This window comes from Xyrauchen texanus, chromosome 8 (genome assembly GCF_025860055.1).
Source record: "Xyrauchen texanus isolate HMW12.3.18 chromosome 8, RBS_HiC_50CHRs, whole genome shotgun sequence".
NCBI lineage: Eukaryota > Metazoa > Chordata > Actinopteri > Cypriniformes > Catostomidae > Xyrauchen > Xyrauchen texanus.
In genome coordinates, this window is record NC_068283.1 from 26,553,863 (window position 1) to 26,571,265 (window position 17,403).

General features: G+C 38.7%; 1 protein-coding gene across 3 annotated transcripts; it reads left to right on the plus strand.

The window, feature by feature from the left end:
• Window positions 1–5,883: 5,883 nt before the first annotated feature.
• On the plus strand, window positions 5,884–8,972 carry LOC127647883 (uncharacterized). 3 transcript variants are annotated; one of them, XM_052132400.1, is made up of 3 exons: window positions 5,884–6,030; window positions 7,084–7,191; window positions 7,667–8,972. In XM_052132400.1, exons 2-3 carry the CDS (start codon window positions 7,091–7,093, stop codon window positions 8,094–8,096), a joined length of 531 nt encoding a protein of 176 aa, XP_051988360.1. In that variant the 5' UTR covers window positions 5,884–6,030; window positions 7,084–7,090; the 3' UTR covers window positions 8,097–8,972. The 3 variants fall into 3 exon arrangements, with proteins under 3 accessions (XP_051988360.1, XP_051988361.1, XP_051988359.1); XM_052132401.1 differs by having other exon boundaries at window positions 5,897–6,030; window positions 7,081–7,191; XM_052132399.1 differs by lacking the exon at window positions 5,884–6,030 and having other exon boundaries at window positions 6,063–7,191.
• The last annotated feature ends 8,431 nt before the right edge of the window (window positions 8,973–17,403 follow it).

Consider the following 17,403-nt stretch of genomic DNA (forward strand, 5'->3'; position numbering starts at 1 on the left):
TTGAAACGCACGGCAGCTCTATGCATTTAGAGAGCCTCCATTGGCTCAGGTAATGGAATGTGGATTTACACTGAAATACATCTAATTATAAGGTTTGCTTTTGATCTGCTTTGAAAGGATTCAACCAATACTGAATTACTTGCCTTGACTGGCAGAGAGAATGTGAATCAGGTGTTTTGTTGGACAGCTATAGTTTTGCTAGTTCAAAAAGTCACTCAAGTTCTGAGCTTGTCTTTTCGAAAAATTCATCAATGGCATGTGGGCACAGAATTGAAGGGCCGTTTATAAGTAGACTTGTTCAATATAATGCCTCAAATGTACATATATATATAAATATGCTTACTGAATGCTAAGGCTGTTTGAATCTTAATGGAAGTGTTTTTATGGAAAAGAAAAGAGAGAGAGACAAGGAGGTATAACGTACGCCATCTTTACTGTGTTTCTTTTTCTTGAACTTACTCAGCCTAATGCTGATACAACACACAGCACATGCGCGCAATGAACATACCATAATACATGTAACACAGATGCACCAATATACCACACTCCTCCCTCCATAGACTGGAACCTAACATAAACCAAACTTAATATGGTCTAGCCTAAAACACATGCATTCATTTAAAGTAAACAACAAATTTAACTATTATGTTTTCTTGAACAATATTTATCTACTACTTAGACCTAAAGATAAAGTCTTTGTGGTGCTTTACGTTGCCTTTGTGGATAGCGATGTTCTGTTTGAGCTTTTTTAATTTGATCAGGTTTACCTTCAGGGTCAGACGTTCTGCATTCCACCAACTGGCAACCAATCAAAGATGTCATCATTGATCACTTCACGCTGCTGTCCTGAAGACCTTGATGGTATACAGTATGGTCGACATGCACTTTAACTTGTCGATGGCCTACTTGCTACTTACTGTGTAAGTCATAGGTCCTGTACATTGCAGAACATTGCCTGGTATCCAAAGATTATTGGGATGTCTGAAGTCTCGTCACAACACCCTCTCCCCCAAACTGAATGTCCGGAGTGACTTTGATTTCTTGTCATGCACTTTCTGCTGTTGAATCTGGTGCTTGAATACAACATCCGATACATCAGGCTTAATCAATGAAAGACAAGTGATAGCCTGCTTTCAGGAGCAAATCTGCTGGTGTGCGTTCCGTGACACTATGTGGTGTATTCCTGTATGTGAACAGGAAAAGGACTAGCTGCTGAGTGGGAGACACTGACAGAGACTGCAGTTGAATCCATGCCTTCTTAAAGGTTTGGACAGCACTTTCAGCTGCACCATTCGAAGCCGGATGGTATGGCGATGATAGGACACGATGTACTCCATTCCCCTTAAGGAACTGCTCAAATTCAGGCGCTGTAAATTGAGGGCCATTGTCAGAAACCAGAACTTTCGGAAGGCCATATGAGGCAAACAGATTCCTGAGAAGGTTAGCAGTCTTTTCAGCGGTCGTCAGCTTTGTAGGTAGGACTTCAATCCATTTTGAATGGATGTCTATCACCACCATGAAATGCTGCTTGTTGACCTCCACATAATCTACATGTACAGTATTCTCTCCCATGGTGCTGTGGCCCATAACAATGGGTGGAGAGGGGCTGCTGGGGGTCTATTCAGTGTAGTTTCACAGGGTGCACACTGACCCATAAATGCCTCAATCTCATGATATATACCAGGCCACCAAAGGAAGCTTCTTGCCAAAGCTTTCATTCGAGTGACTCCTTAATGTTCCTCATGTAAGTCTGAGAGCAATCTTCTTCTGTACTTAGGCAGTATGACCACCCATGATCCCTTAAAGAACACATCCTTTGTCTGTGGACAACTGATCTTTCCTTTCATAAAAAGGTCTGATGATTGGATTGGGTACAAATTTAGGCTATCCAGTCAATGTGAGATCCAAGACCTTTGACAGAATAGGGTTACACCTGCATGGAAGATGGGATAATGCGTCTGCATTTGCATGGTCATAGGAACGGCGGTACTGTATCTCATAATCATAGCCCAAGAGATGCAACGCCCATTGTTGCATTCGTAATGCAGCCAGAGTTGGAACTGCAGACGTTGGTCCAAATATGGCCAAAAGTGTTTTGTGATCTGTCAGTAACACAAGCTTCCGTCCATATAGATACTTATGGAATTTCTTTACACTGAAAATTATGCTCAAAGATTCCTTTTCTATTTGAGCATAATTACGCTCACTAGGTGTCAAAGCCCGTGGTGCGAATGCAATCAGTTGGTCTTCTCCTGACGGTAGGATAGGTGAAATGGCTGTACCCACGCCATATGGAGAGGCATCACAGGCAAGTCGGAGAGGTTTTCCTGGATCATAATGTGCAAAGCACTTACTGTTCAGTAGCCATTGTTTGCAGGCTTTGAATCCCTCTTCACAATTTGGTGACCAATTCCATTTTGTGTCTGCTTGCAAAAGCTGGTGCAGAGGATGCAATAATGTTGAAATATTTGCCACAAACTTTCCATAATAATTGAGTAATCCTAAGAATGACCTTAATTCTGAGACATTCCGTGGAGCTGGTGCATTTATGATTGCTTCTACTTTAGCTGAGTTGCTGTCTCCTGATTTAGGCAGAACATTTTACCCCTGTCAAGCTTGATCTTCTGCAGCCAATTGCTTCCCAGTAATGGTGTTTTGTCACCCTTGACTACCATCAATGGGAGTCTCCATTAATTTCCATTATACTTGACTGGCATCTGAATTTCTCCAAGCACTGGTATTGTATCATCTGGAATTAGAGATACAGATGCACCAGTGTCGATCTACATGGTTACTGTCTTCCCTGAGAGTTCCAGTTGCAGAAATAGTTAATCTTTCTGTCCTTGAGCAGTGTAAAATTAAAAAGTTCAAAAGCATCATCAGAAGCACTTAATTCGTCAGTCATAGCTGTCACCATCTGGGCTTTACCTGCTTGTTTACTGCTTTTGCAGACCTTTTCAAATAACCTGTTTTACCACATGCATGACATACTGCAGTGCAGAAATGGCTGATGACCCTCTCTACCACAATAATGGCATGTCATTTTTCATCTGGCTGAAGAGCTCTGTACCAATCTACTCAATGCAGAGAAACCTGAATGAGAAGACCCTTTCTGTGGTTTGCCCTTCTGTCTTCACCCGTGAAAAAATGGCAACATTGAAGCACTAGCACTAGAATGGTCAGTATGCTCTGTCAACTCCTTTGTATCCTTTTATGCCAGTTCAAGGCCAAGAGAAATTTCACAGGCTTGTTTAAAAGTCAAATCCTTCTCGGATAAGAGAAGTTTGCAATAAGCTTCACCTGACATACCACAGACAAACTGATCCCTCAGTGCATCATTGAGGAAATGGCCAAACTCGCGTGAGCTACCAAGCCTTTTTAATTCAACAATATAGTCTGTTAATGTTTCACCTTCTTTCTGATGTCGTCTGTGAAATCTGAAGCATTCAGCAATCAATATTGGTTTTGGCTCCTTGGTTGACTCAAATTCTATAGAAGTCCTTACTCTGTGGGACCCAAGACACTCAGAAACACGTCAGCAATCTTTTCTGATGCAATGTCATTTGCTGCAAGCCATCTTTCAAAGTTATTTTTATATGAAATTTTCAAAGTTTCAAAATCGTATTTTTTACTTTCAAATTAAGGAACTCTGCCAATAATTGCCATTTTGCTGTCATTTTCATTTGCGTTTATTTCTGTAGTCTTGCAAATTCACTTGCACTTTCACTTTGCTATGCCATCTTTACTGTGTTTCTTTTTCTTCTACTTACTCAGCCTGACGCTGATACAACACACAGCACATGTGCGCAATGAAAATACCATAATACATGTAACACAGATGCACCAATATACCACAGGAATAGTTCACCCAAAAATGAAAATTCTAATCTCTCGTCATTTACTCACCCTTATGCTGTCTCAAGCATGATCGTATCACTTCAGAAGACTGGATTAAACCTTTAAGTTGCCTTTATGTCCTTTTTAAAGCTTGAAAGTTTTGGGCTTCATTGAATTGCATTAAGTAGACAAACACACACCATAAATAATAACAAAATCTTAAATAGTGTTTTGAAGAAGAGGGGCACTATGTGGGTCTGAAATAAATAAATAGAAATAAACCTTGTGTAAATTGTTAGCTTTACGCTAAGCTTAAATGCTATTTCTAGCCATTTTACATACACATGTTACCAGACACGATCATATTTTTTATCAAGAAAATTCAAGTTGGATTATAATTTCTCTTTTCTAGTAAGACCTTTGATATTAGGGGAAAAATCATATTCTTGATAATAATTTTTTTATTGTTTTCCTGTAAAAATATCTAAAATTCATTAAAACAAGATCAATTTGATTGATCTTGTTTTAGAAACAACACTGCATACGATATTTAGGTTTTTCAGAGAATGTATTTTTAACGTGTATTTTGTCTTATTGTACTTGCAGAATTTTTATAGTCAAAACAACTGAATAAATCTACCAGTGATGAAGAAGTAATCCAAAGTATTTAGAATACATTACTGACTTAATCTAATGGAATACGTTACAAATGACATTTTACAGCATGTATTCTCTAATCTGTAATGGAATACATTTCAAAAGTAACCCTCCCAACCCTGGACGAATGTATGCAATTTCCTGCGAAATCCATCCCGACAGCTCTAAAATATTTATAATATTATATCATTATTATAGGTTTATCAAAGTGTATTTGGGTAAAGTATAAACATGGTTTGGAAGATGGATTTTTGTTGCACTCTCTCATTAATTACATTTTGTTATTTTTTTAACAAGAAAAAGTTACATAGGGTAGCTTTAACTAGCATTTTCAAGCAAAATAAAATCCTCTTCAGGTCAAAATGACCAGAAGACAGCATGAGGGTTATAAATACTCCTTTTGTATTTTCAGATATTTAAAAAATCTAAACTGTTTTAGTATGTAAAAATTGTCAATACCTGTTAATAAGGTAAGTGTAAATGGCAATGATTGATCGAAGAAGAGTGAAGAGGGTTAGTCACAACTGCATGTCACTGTCCACTTTATGAATATGTAATAAATGTGTAATAACCATGTAATGTACCCCTAAGCATTACTAGCTTATTTGTACATACTCATAATTCTTTTTACTATGATCAACAGCAAATGAAAAAAATCACCTCTTCAGGAATGAGAAAATCTACTTCTTAGTTTAAGAGTTTTATTAGAAGAGGATTTATGGGGTGAATGTGTATATTTGCTGCCCCCTGTTGGATAATAATTTAGGGCCCAGTTTGTGAGTACATCCTGGATGTTTTGTGTGTGCATATTTTTCATTGTTTTTCCCAGTCTCTAGGTGTGAAACTGGGTAAAAATATACTGGCAGTTTGACACACCACTCTGTAAGAACTGAGGGTGTGACTGTGTGCATTCTCTCATTCGCTTCATCAGACCATGAAATGTTCAATCACACACTGCCACTCTAAGGAGGGAGCACCGGAGATGCTCTAACATGTTTTGATAATATGTAGCACAGTCCAATCCACACTCATACTTACACATGTACACACCTACAAGGATCAAACGCTCCCATGACCTTACACTTTCTTGCCCTTGTTATATGTATTGAAGAAAGTCCTCTATAAGTCCAATCATTACCTTTCACAAAGGTTTTGGGCATTGATACAATTGGTACCTTTCATCATCAATGAGAGGACATTTCATAACCAAATTATTATGTTTTTCTACTTTTTTTACTGGCTGTGTCCCATGATTTCTCAGAAAAAGCTTTGCAAGTGAAGATTTATGAAAACGGTTAGTAAATCTAAGTGTGTCAACTCCCATCAAACTCTCCCACAAATATTTCCTTCAATTCTGCATGTCGGTGCTTGAGGGGAAAGAAGGGGACATGCCTGTGTTTGTCAGGTAGATTTGTGTTATATGGGAGCATGGTGTGAGAGATTGTTTCTGTCATTCACCCACCACTTTATTCATCTACGGTGAAACAGAGGAGCAGCAAACTCAATACTTTCAGCGGCAGCTTCTGATAATAACAGGTGACTGTCAGGTATTTCTTAACCAGTTTGTGTTACAATTTATGTGTGTACTGTAATAACTGGTCAGTCATTGTAGTGTTTATCTTATATTTGAAAAAGACAACCAATGCATTTACTGTGCATAAACCTAATTCTGCACTTTAGTGGCAGTGAAAAGTCGCATTGCATGGATGCTGGTGCATGCTTTGCAGATTCTCAGCTCACTGCATCACTGTTTGTCTCTGCTAACAGTTTAGATCTGGGAGCCATATGGTGCTTCCAAGTATCTTGCTGTTATTACAGATCTTTCAACGTCTGAGCTAAAACTGTAGAAAACACTCATCTGTCTACCTGCTGTCACACATTTAAGAGGTGGTTTGGGACATAAAGACAGATTAGGTTTTGCCTGGATTGGTGTGCAAATGTCAACTTAATTTGCTTAGAATAGAATTTGACAGGGTCTGATTAAGTATTGTTTGAAATAATAATAAAAAATGAAAATATGCATTATACATAAATACACAATTTAAGGGATAGTTCACTGAAAAAATGAAAATTATTTTTCTTAACAAAAAGAGAGACATTTGGGTTTATAACAACACAGGGGTGAGTAAACAATGACTGAATTATCATATTTGGGTGAACTATCCCGCTAAGTTAAGAAAATGTAATTTAACTTGAGTTTCAGTTAAACAGTTAATTCTCCATCCTGCATTTATATGCATTAAGTCAAATTAAAATGCAATGTAAGAATATGACTGTGCATTAAGAGTGATTATTTGTAGCTTTGCAATAAAAGCAACATAACACAAATACTGTACATCAATACAGTACTATACATATGTTATTATAAGCTGGGCTTAAAATGAAACACTCAATTTTATATCAAATGAAACAGCAGGTCCCTGCTCCGTCTCTCCAATGGGTCCTTGGCCTGAAAATGTTGAAGACCCATGATCTAGATAATCTATTTAATGGCTTATCTGGAAGCAAGTTTTCTCAAAGGAATTTATCCTGTCTTATAAACGTTCTTCTTTTTTTCTCCTCTTTAATGATTCTTCTGTTCTTAAGTAGAGCAAACATGCAGAACGCAGAGGCCGTGTCAGCAACTATAACCACCAATAGGAACTGTACAGTGGAGATCACCAATGTCACCACTGCTTATTGCCTAATCAACCCAAAGTAAAGAGAAAATTGTGCCTGTGCATTTGTGGATAACCTGTAATTCAATCTTTTACATTCACATTAATGTACAGTAACTGTCCATTCTGAAATCAGAAGTATTTTTTTCTGTGGAACACAAAAGAAGATGTTAGGTAGAATGACAGCATCAATCACCATTGACTGGAAAAAAGATGCAATGAAAGTGAATGGTGACTAAGACTACTGCCTAAAATTTTCTTATGTGCTCCACAGAAGCTGAAAGTCATGTGCAATAAAAGACGTGTGAGTTTGGAACAGCATGTCAGTAAATGAGTTTTGTGGGGAGCTATCTCTTAAAATTACCTTTAACATGGTTAAATCTGTTCTGTGAGACAAATTACACTGGAAAATATCTAAAAAAAAATGCAAAAAAGTGAAGGGAATTTACTTTATTTTTTCAATTGCAAGGCAAATTCCTTTATTTACTGTATCATTGTTTTTTTACTTCTGTCAGGGTGTACATGTTCAGTGGGTTTAGTTGCCATCCTCCCCAGCCCACCATCCGCACCACCAGGACCGAGGTATGCTCATTCACTAAGGATGACAACACAGCCACCGGGGCAGTGGGCCTCTTGACCTATGACCTCTTCCAAATGAAGAAATCTATGTGCACTGAGCGTGTGGCTGTTCTGTTCTCTGTGCCCTTTGACTACAATCACAATAAGAATGTGTTGGGCATCGGGATATTTGAGAGCAGCCGTGGATGTGACAAGGCCCTGTACAAGCACATGTATGAGGGCAAGGACCTCAGTCAGTTTACCCGTGTAGATGCAGCAGGATCTGGAATCGTCCTCAAGGGACAAAACATAGACTTAAGGGCGACCATGTCCAATGTTGGCAAGGCTATAATTAAACTGGAGCTCTATGATAAGATGGGTCACTAGAAATGGCTTTAGGAAACGTGTTCCCTTTTGATAATTCATTTATTGAAATATTTCAAAATAGTTTTAAATACTTTTGATTACTCACTTATCCAAAATGATATGCAAAAATGCATAATGGATTTTGTTATGACATTGTGTTTTTAAATCTGGTCTTATGAAAATTATGTGACTGTGGTGACAATTTTGTAAAAGAATATTAAATGATTTATTGCATGTATTACAGCAGTTCTGAGGTTAAATGTTCACACAAAAAAAAGAAAGAAAAAAAAGAGTTAAATGTTCTCCCAACAGATTGTTTATGTTAATGCTCTATTGAGTTTTTAATCCACAAACCCTACAACCCTACCCTATATCTTAACCTTAAAGCTAACGCAAACTGATAGTGCATACAAAGAAATGTGATATGAAAAAACACAATTGCTGAAGCAACTATGTCATTTTATGGTGCTTCTATGACACTTCTGGATCAAGTGTCAACTTGCATGCTCTTCTGGATTCATACCCCAGACTTTTGCATTGCAAGTGCTTGTAATTGTAGCAGGTTATATAATGCAAACATTAAAATGTATCGTTTTACAATTCACTTGTTATAGTACAATTGTTAATTGTCATAAGATAGCATTATAAGTGTCTATTAACAAAAAATCTGCCGTTTTACTCGTGATTTGTGTGAATAAGAATAAAGGGAATTGTATTTTTTGGTCCTCTAGTGTTCAAACTGCCAACATATGTACAATAAGCTACATAAAAATAATTGAGCAAAATTGTAGATAAAGTGACGTGATTGTTGATGTCTGTGTTTCTACCTACATTGATTTACACATTTCTGAAGTGTATATTATCTCCAAAACAAGCTTCTTAATAAAAACGTGAAAAATGGCATTTACTGAATCCTGTTTTGTATACTGATATTTTTTAAGAGTTGCATTGTACGCTCTGCTCCAAGCAGAAAATGGTACACTGCGAGAATATTTCTGAATCTATTGGGCTCTATTTTCGTGAACGTGCAAAGCGTAGCGCTACGGGTAATGACCATGCGCAATGTCATATCCAATTTTTGAGAGAGTGCCAGCTCAAAGCCCAAGTGGGCATTTGAGGGGAGTACATGCTCTACTGTGAGTGTATGCGCGCAAAATGTGGGTGTACTGTATGTTAATAAAGTGGCACGAAAAATTTGCTATTTTGGTTTATATGAGTCTTACAAGCAAAAAATAAAAATACAATTGAGATTTGTGTTAAACTATATATAGGTCATGGTTTCTTTTTCAATTATAATTGTTATGTTTAAATTTACAATTGTATTTATTGTCTTATTTGTAAGTCTAAAGGTATTTTTCCGCCTGTTGACGTAGAGAGATTTTTAAGCCACTGCAAAACAGGCGGGTGGAAGGAGTTGGAGAGAGTAAAGTGTAGATCTAATACAATCACTGTTAATACTAGCCATGATTTGTGTGTCAGTAGATGAAAATTATGAATAATACTTTAATTCCCTATAATTTAATGGAGCTTTCATCCAAACTCCGACGGGAATCACGTTTTCCATGCGTATAAATGGAGCGTGTCACTGCGTATGCCTGACAATCATCAAGAACATAAGATTCATTTCATTTATGGACATGTCCGTAAACGATCTCTCTCTCTCCTGCGTGATCCTCTGCAGTCAAGCTTTATCCCTCACTGAGGCTTAATTAGCCTAATACGGGACCGGGTGTGTAAGATCACGACCCGGCCCTGTCCTCCGCCCTGCCACATTTGCATACAGTACATTTACACTACCAACATTCTTATGAATGTGCTGTCTATAATCACTGGTGCATGAGGGAATGAACTAGGACTAGGGTGACCAGATTCCTGCTTGTGGAAAACGGGACGGCCCCCTCCCAGCAAAAACGAAATTGACGTATCCTAGGCGCAGATCAATGCGAATTAGAGGGTGCATCCGCATCTGTGACTGTTGTCACCTTGTACTTTTCGCTGGCAGCAGTTTTTCTCAGTGTTGGCTTGTCTTTCAAGAGTTAATAGTAAAATGCAGAGCAGAGCAAAATTAAGACATACTAAAAGCATTGCCTGAGATTTAACCAGTGTCCATGCTGCGTTCATTAATGAGAACACACACTCCACAGATGCAGATGTCCCAGGCAGGCATAAAATAAACTCCACGATCTTGGCTAAGACTCCGAAGTTGATGGTCTTGCTCTCCAGCTCACGAAAAACATCTGTCCATCTCTCAGACACGGCCGTCTTGTTCATGTTCCATTCAGTGATGCGGCGAGTGACAATGTTTTTCGTGCAAGCCCACTCTTCAAAGAGCATGGTTTCTTCAATCAAACAGAGAGCGGGGATTCTGGAGAAGACATGTTCGAGGCTGCTCTGAATGTCTTTCCACTTTGGGATGTCTCTCAGTAGGGCCCACTCAAATGTTTCTGTGTTGTCCAGTGAGCGGTTCCAGTTTTGGAGGTAATCCACCAATGCTGAATAAAAGTTTCTTACCGCACCGCTCACATGTCACCAGCTTCAACCTGGGCATCCAACTGCTTTTTTAATGTCAGAGTGTATGAATGATTCCTCCAGCCTGGCCTGCAAGACTTTTCTCAGGTCATGAATGTGCAAAGCCATTTCTGTGGCAGATATGTGGTCTTTGTTTTCTATCTCCAGTGCACGGTTAAAAGTGCTTAAGTGCGAAGCCTACCCAAAGTTTAGTGCAAGGATCGTCTCTTCGAAACATTGGGCATTTTTCTTGAGAAAGAAAGTATGCACGCAGACCATTGAAAATAGGTAATATTCTTTCAAGAGCTGGACCAAAACAGAGGAAATGTGTGTTGCATTCTGCAGTATTTTCTGATAGTCCAACTGCACAAAAGCAAGTACGTTGCATATGACAGCTTCAGATTTGGTGAGGGCAGAAGAAAATGTTGGATCATACAATTTCTTGATCAAATTCACAGTGTGGTCAGCTGACCAAAAGCTATGGCCATGCATAACAGAATGATAATCAAAAGTCCTTCAGTTGTGTGCACCTTGTCAGAATCTAAACTTTCAAAAAATTGCTAACTCTTGGTATGGCACACTTACTTTTAGCAGCATCGACATGTTTTTTTGTATGAACAGGCTGTGCGATTTCGGTGCGGCCTCCATGGGCGATGGAAAAGTGAGATCTCTTTAAATCTCACACCTCACTTTACTAGGCTTTCTGCCTCGTTTTTTAGAAATGTAAACTCTTTTTGAAGATCCTCATTAAATGCACCTGTACGTACGCTTCCTTGATATTTTCCCAACCAAAATTGTATCTGTGAAACTGACTCTTCAATCAGTTCACTAACTGGGTGTCTATTGATAGGGGATTGTGATTGGATAGTTTAATCCAGTCATGTACTTCAAATAACAAGATGTGATATTATTGGTTTTACAAGCTGTATCCTTGGCTACCTTTGATTAGAATACTCACGTGACTGAGAAGCTGCATAGGTGACAAAACACAATTTCTTTCAGAATAAGTCAGGACACTAAAAAAAGTGTTTGAATGCAGTACTATGCCGGGAAAAACTGAACATCTGTCCACCCTAACTAGGACGCAGACGGTGGAATAATAACCGGAGAAAACCTTAGGACTAAATTACACTTAATCCAGCCCATTTGTGCGTTGCACATGCGATTTTGCCAAACCTACTTGCGTGTAGACTTAGATCATGCTTGCATGAAAATACCAAAATTTCATGGCCAACCCAACAGTAGTGGTCCCAGTAAAATCCCAGTATGCCCACTGACTTTGCGCTTATGAATTATGGCATAGCGCTGCGCTTAATGCTAGATATTTTAAAATAGGGATCATAATGTAAAAACAAAAATTCCAGAATGTCCCCAGTGTTGTTAGTTATATATATATATATATATATATATATATATATATATATATATATATATATATATATATATATATATATTAGGGCTGTTGACATGTTAATTCAGTGTGATTAATTTGACTAAAAATAACGCGTAAAACAAATTAACGCCATTAATCGCATGCCCCTGGAATGTGATATGGAAGATTCCTGAGAAATGCAAGCTTGTAGTACCACCTGTATACTCCAGACGGCAGTAAGTGAAACTTCAGCTGTGTGGCAATGCGCAGTTTATATAGTGAAGAAAAACACCCTTGAGCAGCAGAAACACTTAATAAAGGGCAAATCCGAACTAAGAGATCTCAAGATGTGTTCTAAATATTAAACTATATTTAACTTGACACAGTGACCTAAACATTTTCTGTTTATGACGCAACACATCCAAGACGCTACACAAGCATGTCTGACGCTTGTTGAAATTGACGGGACCTTAAACAAGCACTCATAATAAATCTCAAACTGATTGACAAATTCACTTGTGAAGTGGATTTCTGTGAACTGTATGCCAATGATTTACTTATGATCAATAATATGGTAGTAAACAATACATTGTATTCTAAAACCGCTTTTTGTTTTGTTTTATCAATGATTAACTCTTCTGCTACAGGAATGTAATGCACTTTAATTATCTGAATATGTTTTTATTTTATTTTTATATACAGTGAGGAAAATAAGTATTTGAACACCCTGCTATTTTGCAAGTTCTCCCACTTGGAAATCATGGAGGGGTCTGAAATTGTCATCGTAGGTGCATGTCCACTGTGAGAGACATAATCTAAAAAAAAAAATCCAGAAATCACAATGTATGATTTTTTTTAACTATTTATTTGTATGATACAGCTGCAAATAAGTATTTGAACACCTGTCTATCAGCTAGAATTCTGACCCTCAAAGACCTGTTAGTCTGCCTTTAAAATGTCCACCTCCACTCCATTTATTATCCTAAATTAGATGCACTTGTTTGAGGTCGTTAGCTGCATAAAGACACCTGTCCACCCCATACAATCAGTAAGAATCCAACTACTAACATGGCCAAGACCAAAGAGCTGTCCAAAGACACTAGAGACAAAATTGTACACCTCCACAAGGCTGGAAAGGGCTACGGGAAATTGCCAAGCAGCTTGGTGAAAAAAGGTCCACTGTTGGAGCAATCATTAGAAAATGGAAGAAGCTAAACATGACTATCAATCTCCCTCGGACTGGGGCTCCATGCAAGATCTCACCTCGTGGGGTCTCAATGATCCTAAGAAAGGTGAGAAATCAGCCCAGAACTACACGGGAGGAGCTGGTCAATGACCTGAAAAGAGCTTGGACCACCGTTTCCAAGGTTACTGTTGGTAATACACTAAGACGTCATGGTTTGAAATCATGCATGGCACGGAAGGTTCCCCTGCTTAAACCAGCACATGTCAAGGCCGTCTTAAGTTTGCCAATGACCATTTGGATGATCCAGAGGAGTCATGGGAGAAAGTCATGTGGTCAGATGAGACCAAAATAGAAATTTTTGGTCATAATTCCACTAACCGTGTTTGGAGGAAGAAGAATGATGAGTACCATCCCAAGAACACCATCCCTACTGTGAAGCTTGGGGGTGGTAGCATCATGCTTTGGGGGTGTTTTTCTGCACATGGGACAGGGCTGACTGCACTGTATTAAGGAGAGGATGACCGGGGCCATGTATTGCGAGATTTTGGGGAACAACCTCCTTCCCTCAGTTAGAGCATTGAAGATGGGTCGAGGCTGGGTCTTCCAACATGACAATGACCCGAGCGCACAGCCAGGATAACCAAGGAGTGGCTCTGTAAGAAGCATATCAAGGTTCTGGCGTGGCCTAGCCAGTCTCCAGACCTAAACCCAATAGAGAATCTTTGGAGGGAGCTCAAACTCCGTGTTTCTCAGCGACAGCCCAGAAACCTTATTGATCTAGAGAAGATCTGTGTGGAGGAGTGGGCCAAAATCCCTCCTGCAGTGTGTGCAAACCTGGTGAAAAACTACAGGAAACGTTTGACCTCTGTAATTGCAAACAAAGGCTACTGTACCAAATATTAACATTGATTTTCTCAGGTGTTCAAATACTTATTTGCAGCTGTATCGTACAAATAAATAGTTAAAAAATCATACATTGTGATTTCTGGATTTTTTTTTTTAGATTATGTCTCTCACAGTGGACATGCACCTACGATGACAATTTCAGACCCCTCCATGATTTCGAAGTGAGAGAACTTGCAAAATAGCAGGGTGTTCAAATACTTATTTTCCTCACTGTATATAAAGATAACTATGTATCATTTTTTCATCATTATATATTGAATTATTGTTATATGATGTGCTTTCTCAGCAAATATTTGTATGCGATTAATCGCGATTAATTAATTGGGACACCATGTAATTAATTCGATTAAAAATTTTAATCGATTGACAGCCCTTATATATATATATATATATATATATATATATACACACTCACCTAAAGGATTATTAGGAACACCATACTAATACTCTGTTTGACCCCCTTTCGCCTTCAGAACTGCCTTAATCCTACGTGGCATTGATTCAACAAGGTGCTGAAAGCATTCTTTAGAAATGTTGGCCCATATTGATAGGATAGCATCTTGCAGTTGATGGAGATTTGTGGGATGCACATCCAGGGCACGAAGCTCCCGTTCCACCACATGCCAAAGATGCTCTATTGGGTTGAGATCTGGTGACTGTGGGGGCCATTTTAGTACAGTGAACTCATTGTCATGTTCAAGAAACCAATTTGAAATGATTCGAGCTTTGTGACATGGTGCATTATCCTGCTGGAAGTAGCCATCAGAGGATGGGTACATGGTGGCCATAAAGGGTCAGAAACAATGCTCAGGTAGGCCGTGGCATTTAAACAATGCCCAATTGGCACTAAGGGGCCTAAAGTGTGCCAAGAAAACATCCCCCACACCATTACACCACCACCACCAGCCTGCACAGTGGTAACAAGGCATGATGGATCCATGTTCTCATTCTGTTTACGCCAAATTCTGACTCTACCATCTGAATGTCTCAACAGAAATCGAGACTCATCAGACCAGGCAACATTTTTCCAGTCTTCAACTGTCCAATTTTGTTGAGCTCTTGCAAATTGTAGCCTCTTTTTCCTATTTGTAGTGGAGATGAGTGGTACCCGGTGGGGTCTTCTGCTGTTGTAGCCCATCCGCCTCAAGGTTGTGCGTGTTGTGGCTTCACAAATGCTTTGCTGCATACCTCGGTTGTAACGAGTGGTTATTTCAGGCAAAGTTGCTCTTCTATCAGCTTGAATCAGTCGGCCCATTCTCCTCTGACCTCTTGCATCAACAAGGCATTTTCAGCCCACAGGACTGCCGCATACTGGATGTTTTTCCCTTTTCACACCATTCTTTGTAAACCCTAGAAATGGTTGTGCGTGAAAATCCCAGTAACTGAGCAGATTGTGAAATACTCAGACCGGCCCGTCTGGCACCAACAACCATGCTACGCTCAAAATTGCTTAAATCACCTTTCTTTCCCATTCTGACATTCAGTTTGGAGTTCAGGAGATTGTCTTGACCAGGACCACACCCCTAAATGCATTGAAGCAACTGCCATGTGATTGGCTGATTAGATAATTGCATTAATGAGAAATTGAACAGGTGTTCCTAATAATCCTTTAGGTGAGTGTATATATATAATTACATAATTATTAGAATATAATTATATAATCATTACTTTACTAATTAATATCTATGGGTGGTTTCACATATAATTATTTTAAATGAACCAAACCCAGTTCAATTAAAGTGAACCAGAAAGGGAACTAGCTGCAAATGAACTCAGTGCTTTTGGTGTTCACATTGTAAATGGACTTAAAAGAGGACCCCGTATATTTTTGGGTCCTTTTAGCATTTATGTGGTCTCAAAACCCTTGTTATTCACACCACAACTCCTTAATAACTTGTAAACCTATAATTGTGATTGTGATGATAAATTGTCATACATCTTAAAGTGTATGCATGCTTAATAAACATACACTTAAGAAGTACTTTATTCATATTTAACTTGGAATCATTTAATAAAATAGGGCTATATTATTTAAGGCTTTAAAAAATATGATTAAATTGTTTATTATATAAAAATATTGCACATAGATAGAATGACATGAAAATTATTAATTTAAATGTTAAAACATTTCCAAATACTTAAAGCATGTAAAAAACTTTATATTTATACTGTAATTTATGAAACCCAGCCAATTATATTAAATGATTCAATAATATTTCTATCGAACATTCTTCACTTTCACACTGTCACAAACGCTTTCGAGAGCACCTCCGAGGTCGGCCACCGGAGATCCGACTCACCTGAGTTCTAATTACCCACATACCGGGCTTTATCAATCCACAGCTGATCCCCATTTCATCTCCCTCTATTTAAGCTACGCGCAGTCACACACTCAGGGCGAAGTCTTGTTTGTTCCGGCTACACTACTGAGCGTTCTACTACCATTCCTGTTTGATTATCTGCCTACTGACCTTGCTTTCCCTGTTGACTACGATTGATTACTGCCTGCCTACCTGAACCTTGCCTGTCTCTTCGTGATTGCCCATTGCTGCCTGCCCTGACATCCTGCTTCCCTCACAACGCTCCTACTCTGCCTACGTTTGCCCTGATTCCCCATTGCCTGACCATTGCCTGCATATATTCTGTGAGTTTCAATAAAACACTGCTTATGGATCCTAGCCTACCTGAGTCTTTGTTACACACACATTATGTTAAGGCTCTCCGATAAAACCCACAAGCCCTTATTATGCATGAAGGAAAACAATTTAGATTCTGTGTGAATTAGAAAAGGTTTCGTCATCTATCATATCCACAGAAATGGAGCAAGCGTCTCCATGTTTTAACCAAGAACATTATTCAAATGTTAAATTAGCGTGAAACTATCAAAATCCTTGCATGTATATTCGTGGGAGTTTGGCTCAAACCTCCGCAAAGAGTACGCACCTCAGTGTGCTTCAAACGTTGCTCTGCCATGACTGCAGCCGGTCTGTGGTTCATTTGGAGTGCATACATTATACGACAAGAATGGAAAATGAGACACAACAATGTGGTCATGGTAATCATAGTATTTCTATATTTGCTTAAAATTCCCTTATTTGGACAGTCAAATTTAAATATGAATTTTGCAATATGAATATGGATTGGAATATGAAGTACACAATAAACACGGTTAGATCAAATAAATCACAGACCGTATGCAATGCAACTTTGTATGGCAAACCTGAGGTGGTCTGAGATCATTTGGGCTGTTCACAATTACACGTTATACCGCTCCGAGAGCGCTTGGAGACCTCAAATGAACTAGGTGTGAAAATGCCCTATAAAAACACTGATCCACAAAGAGCCCCACCTATAAA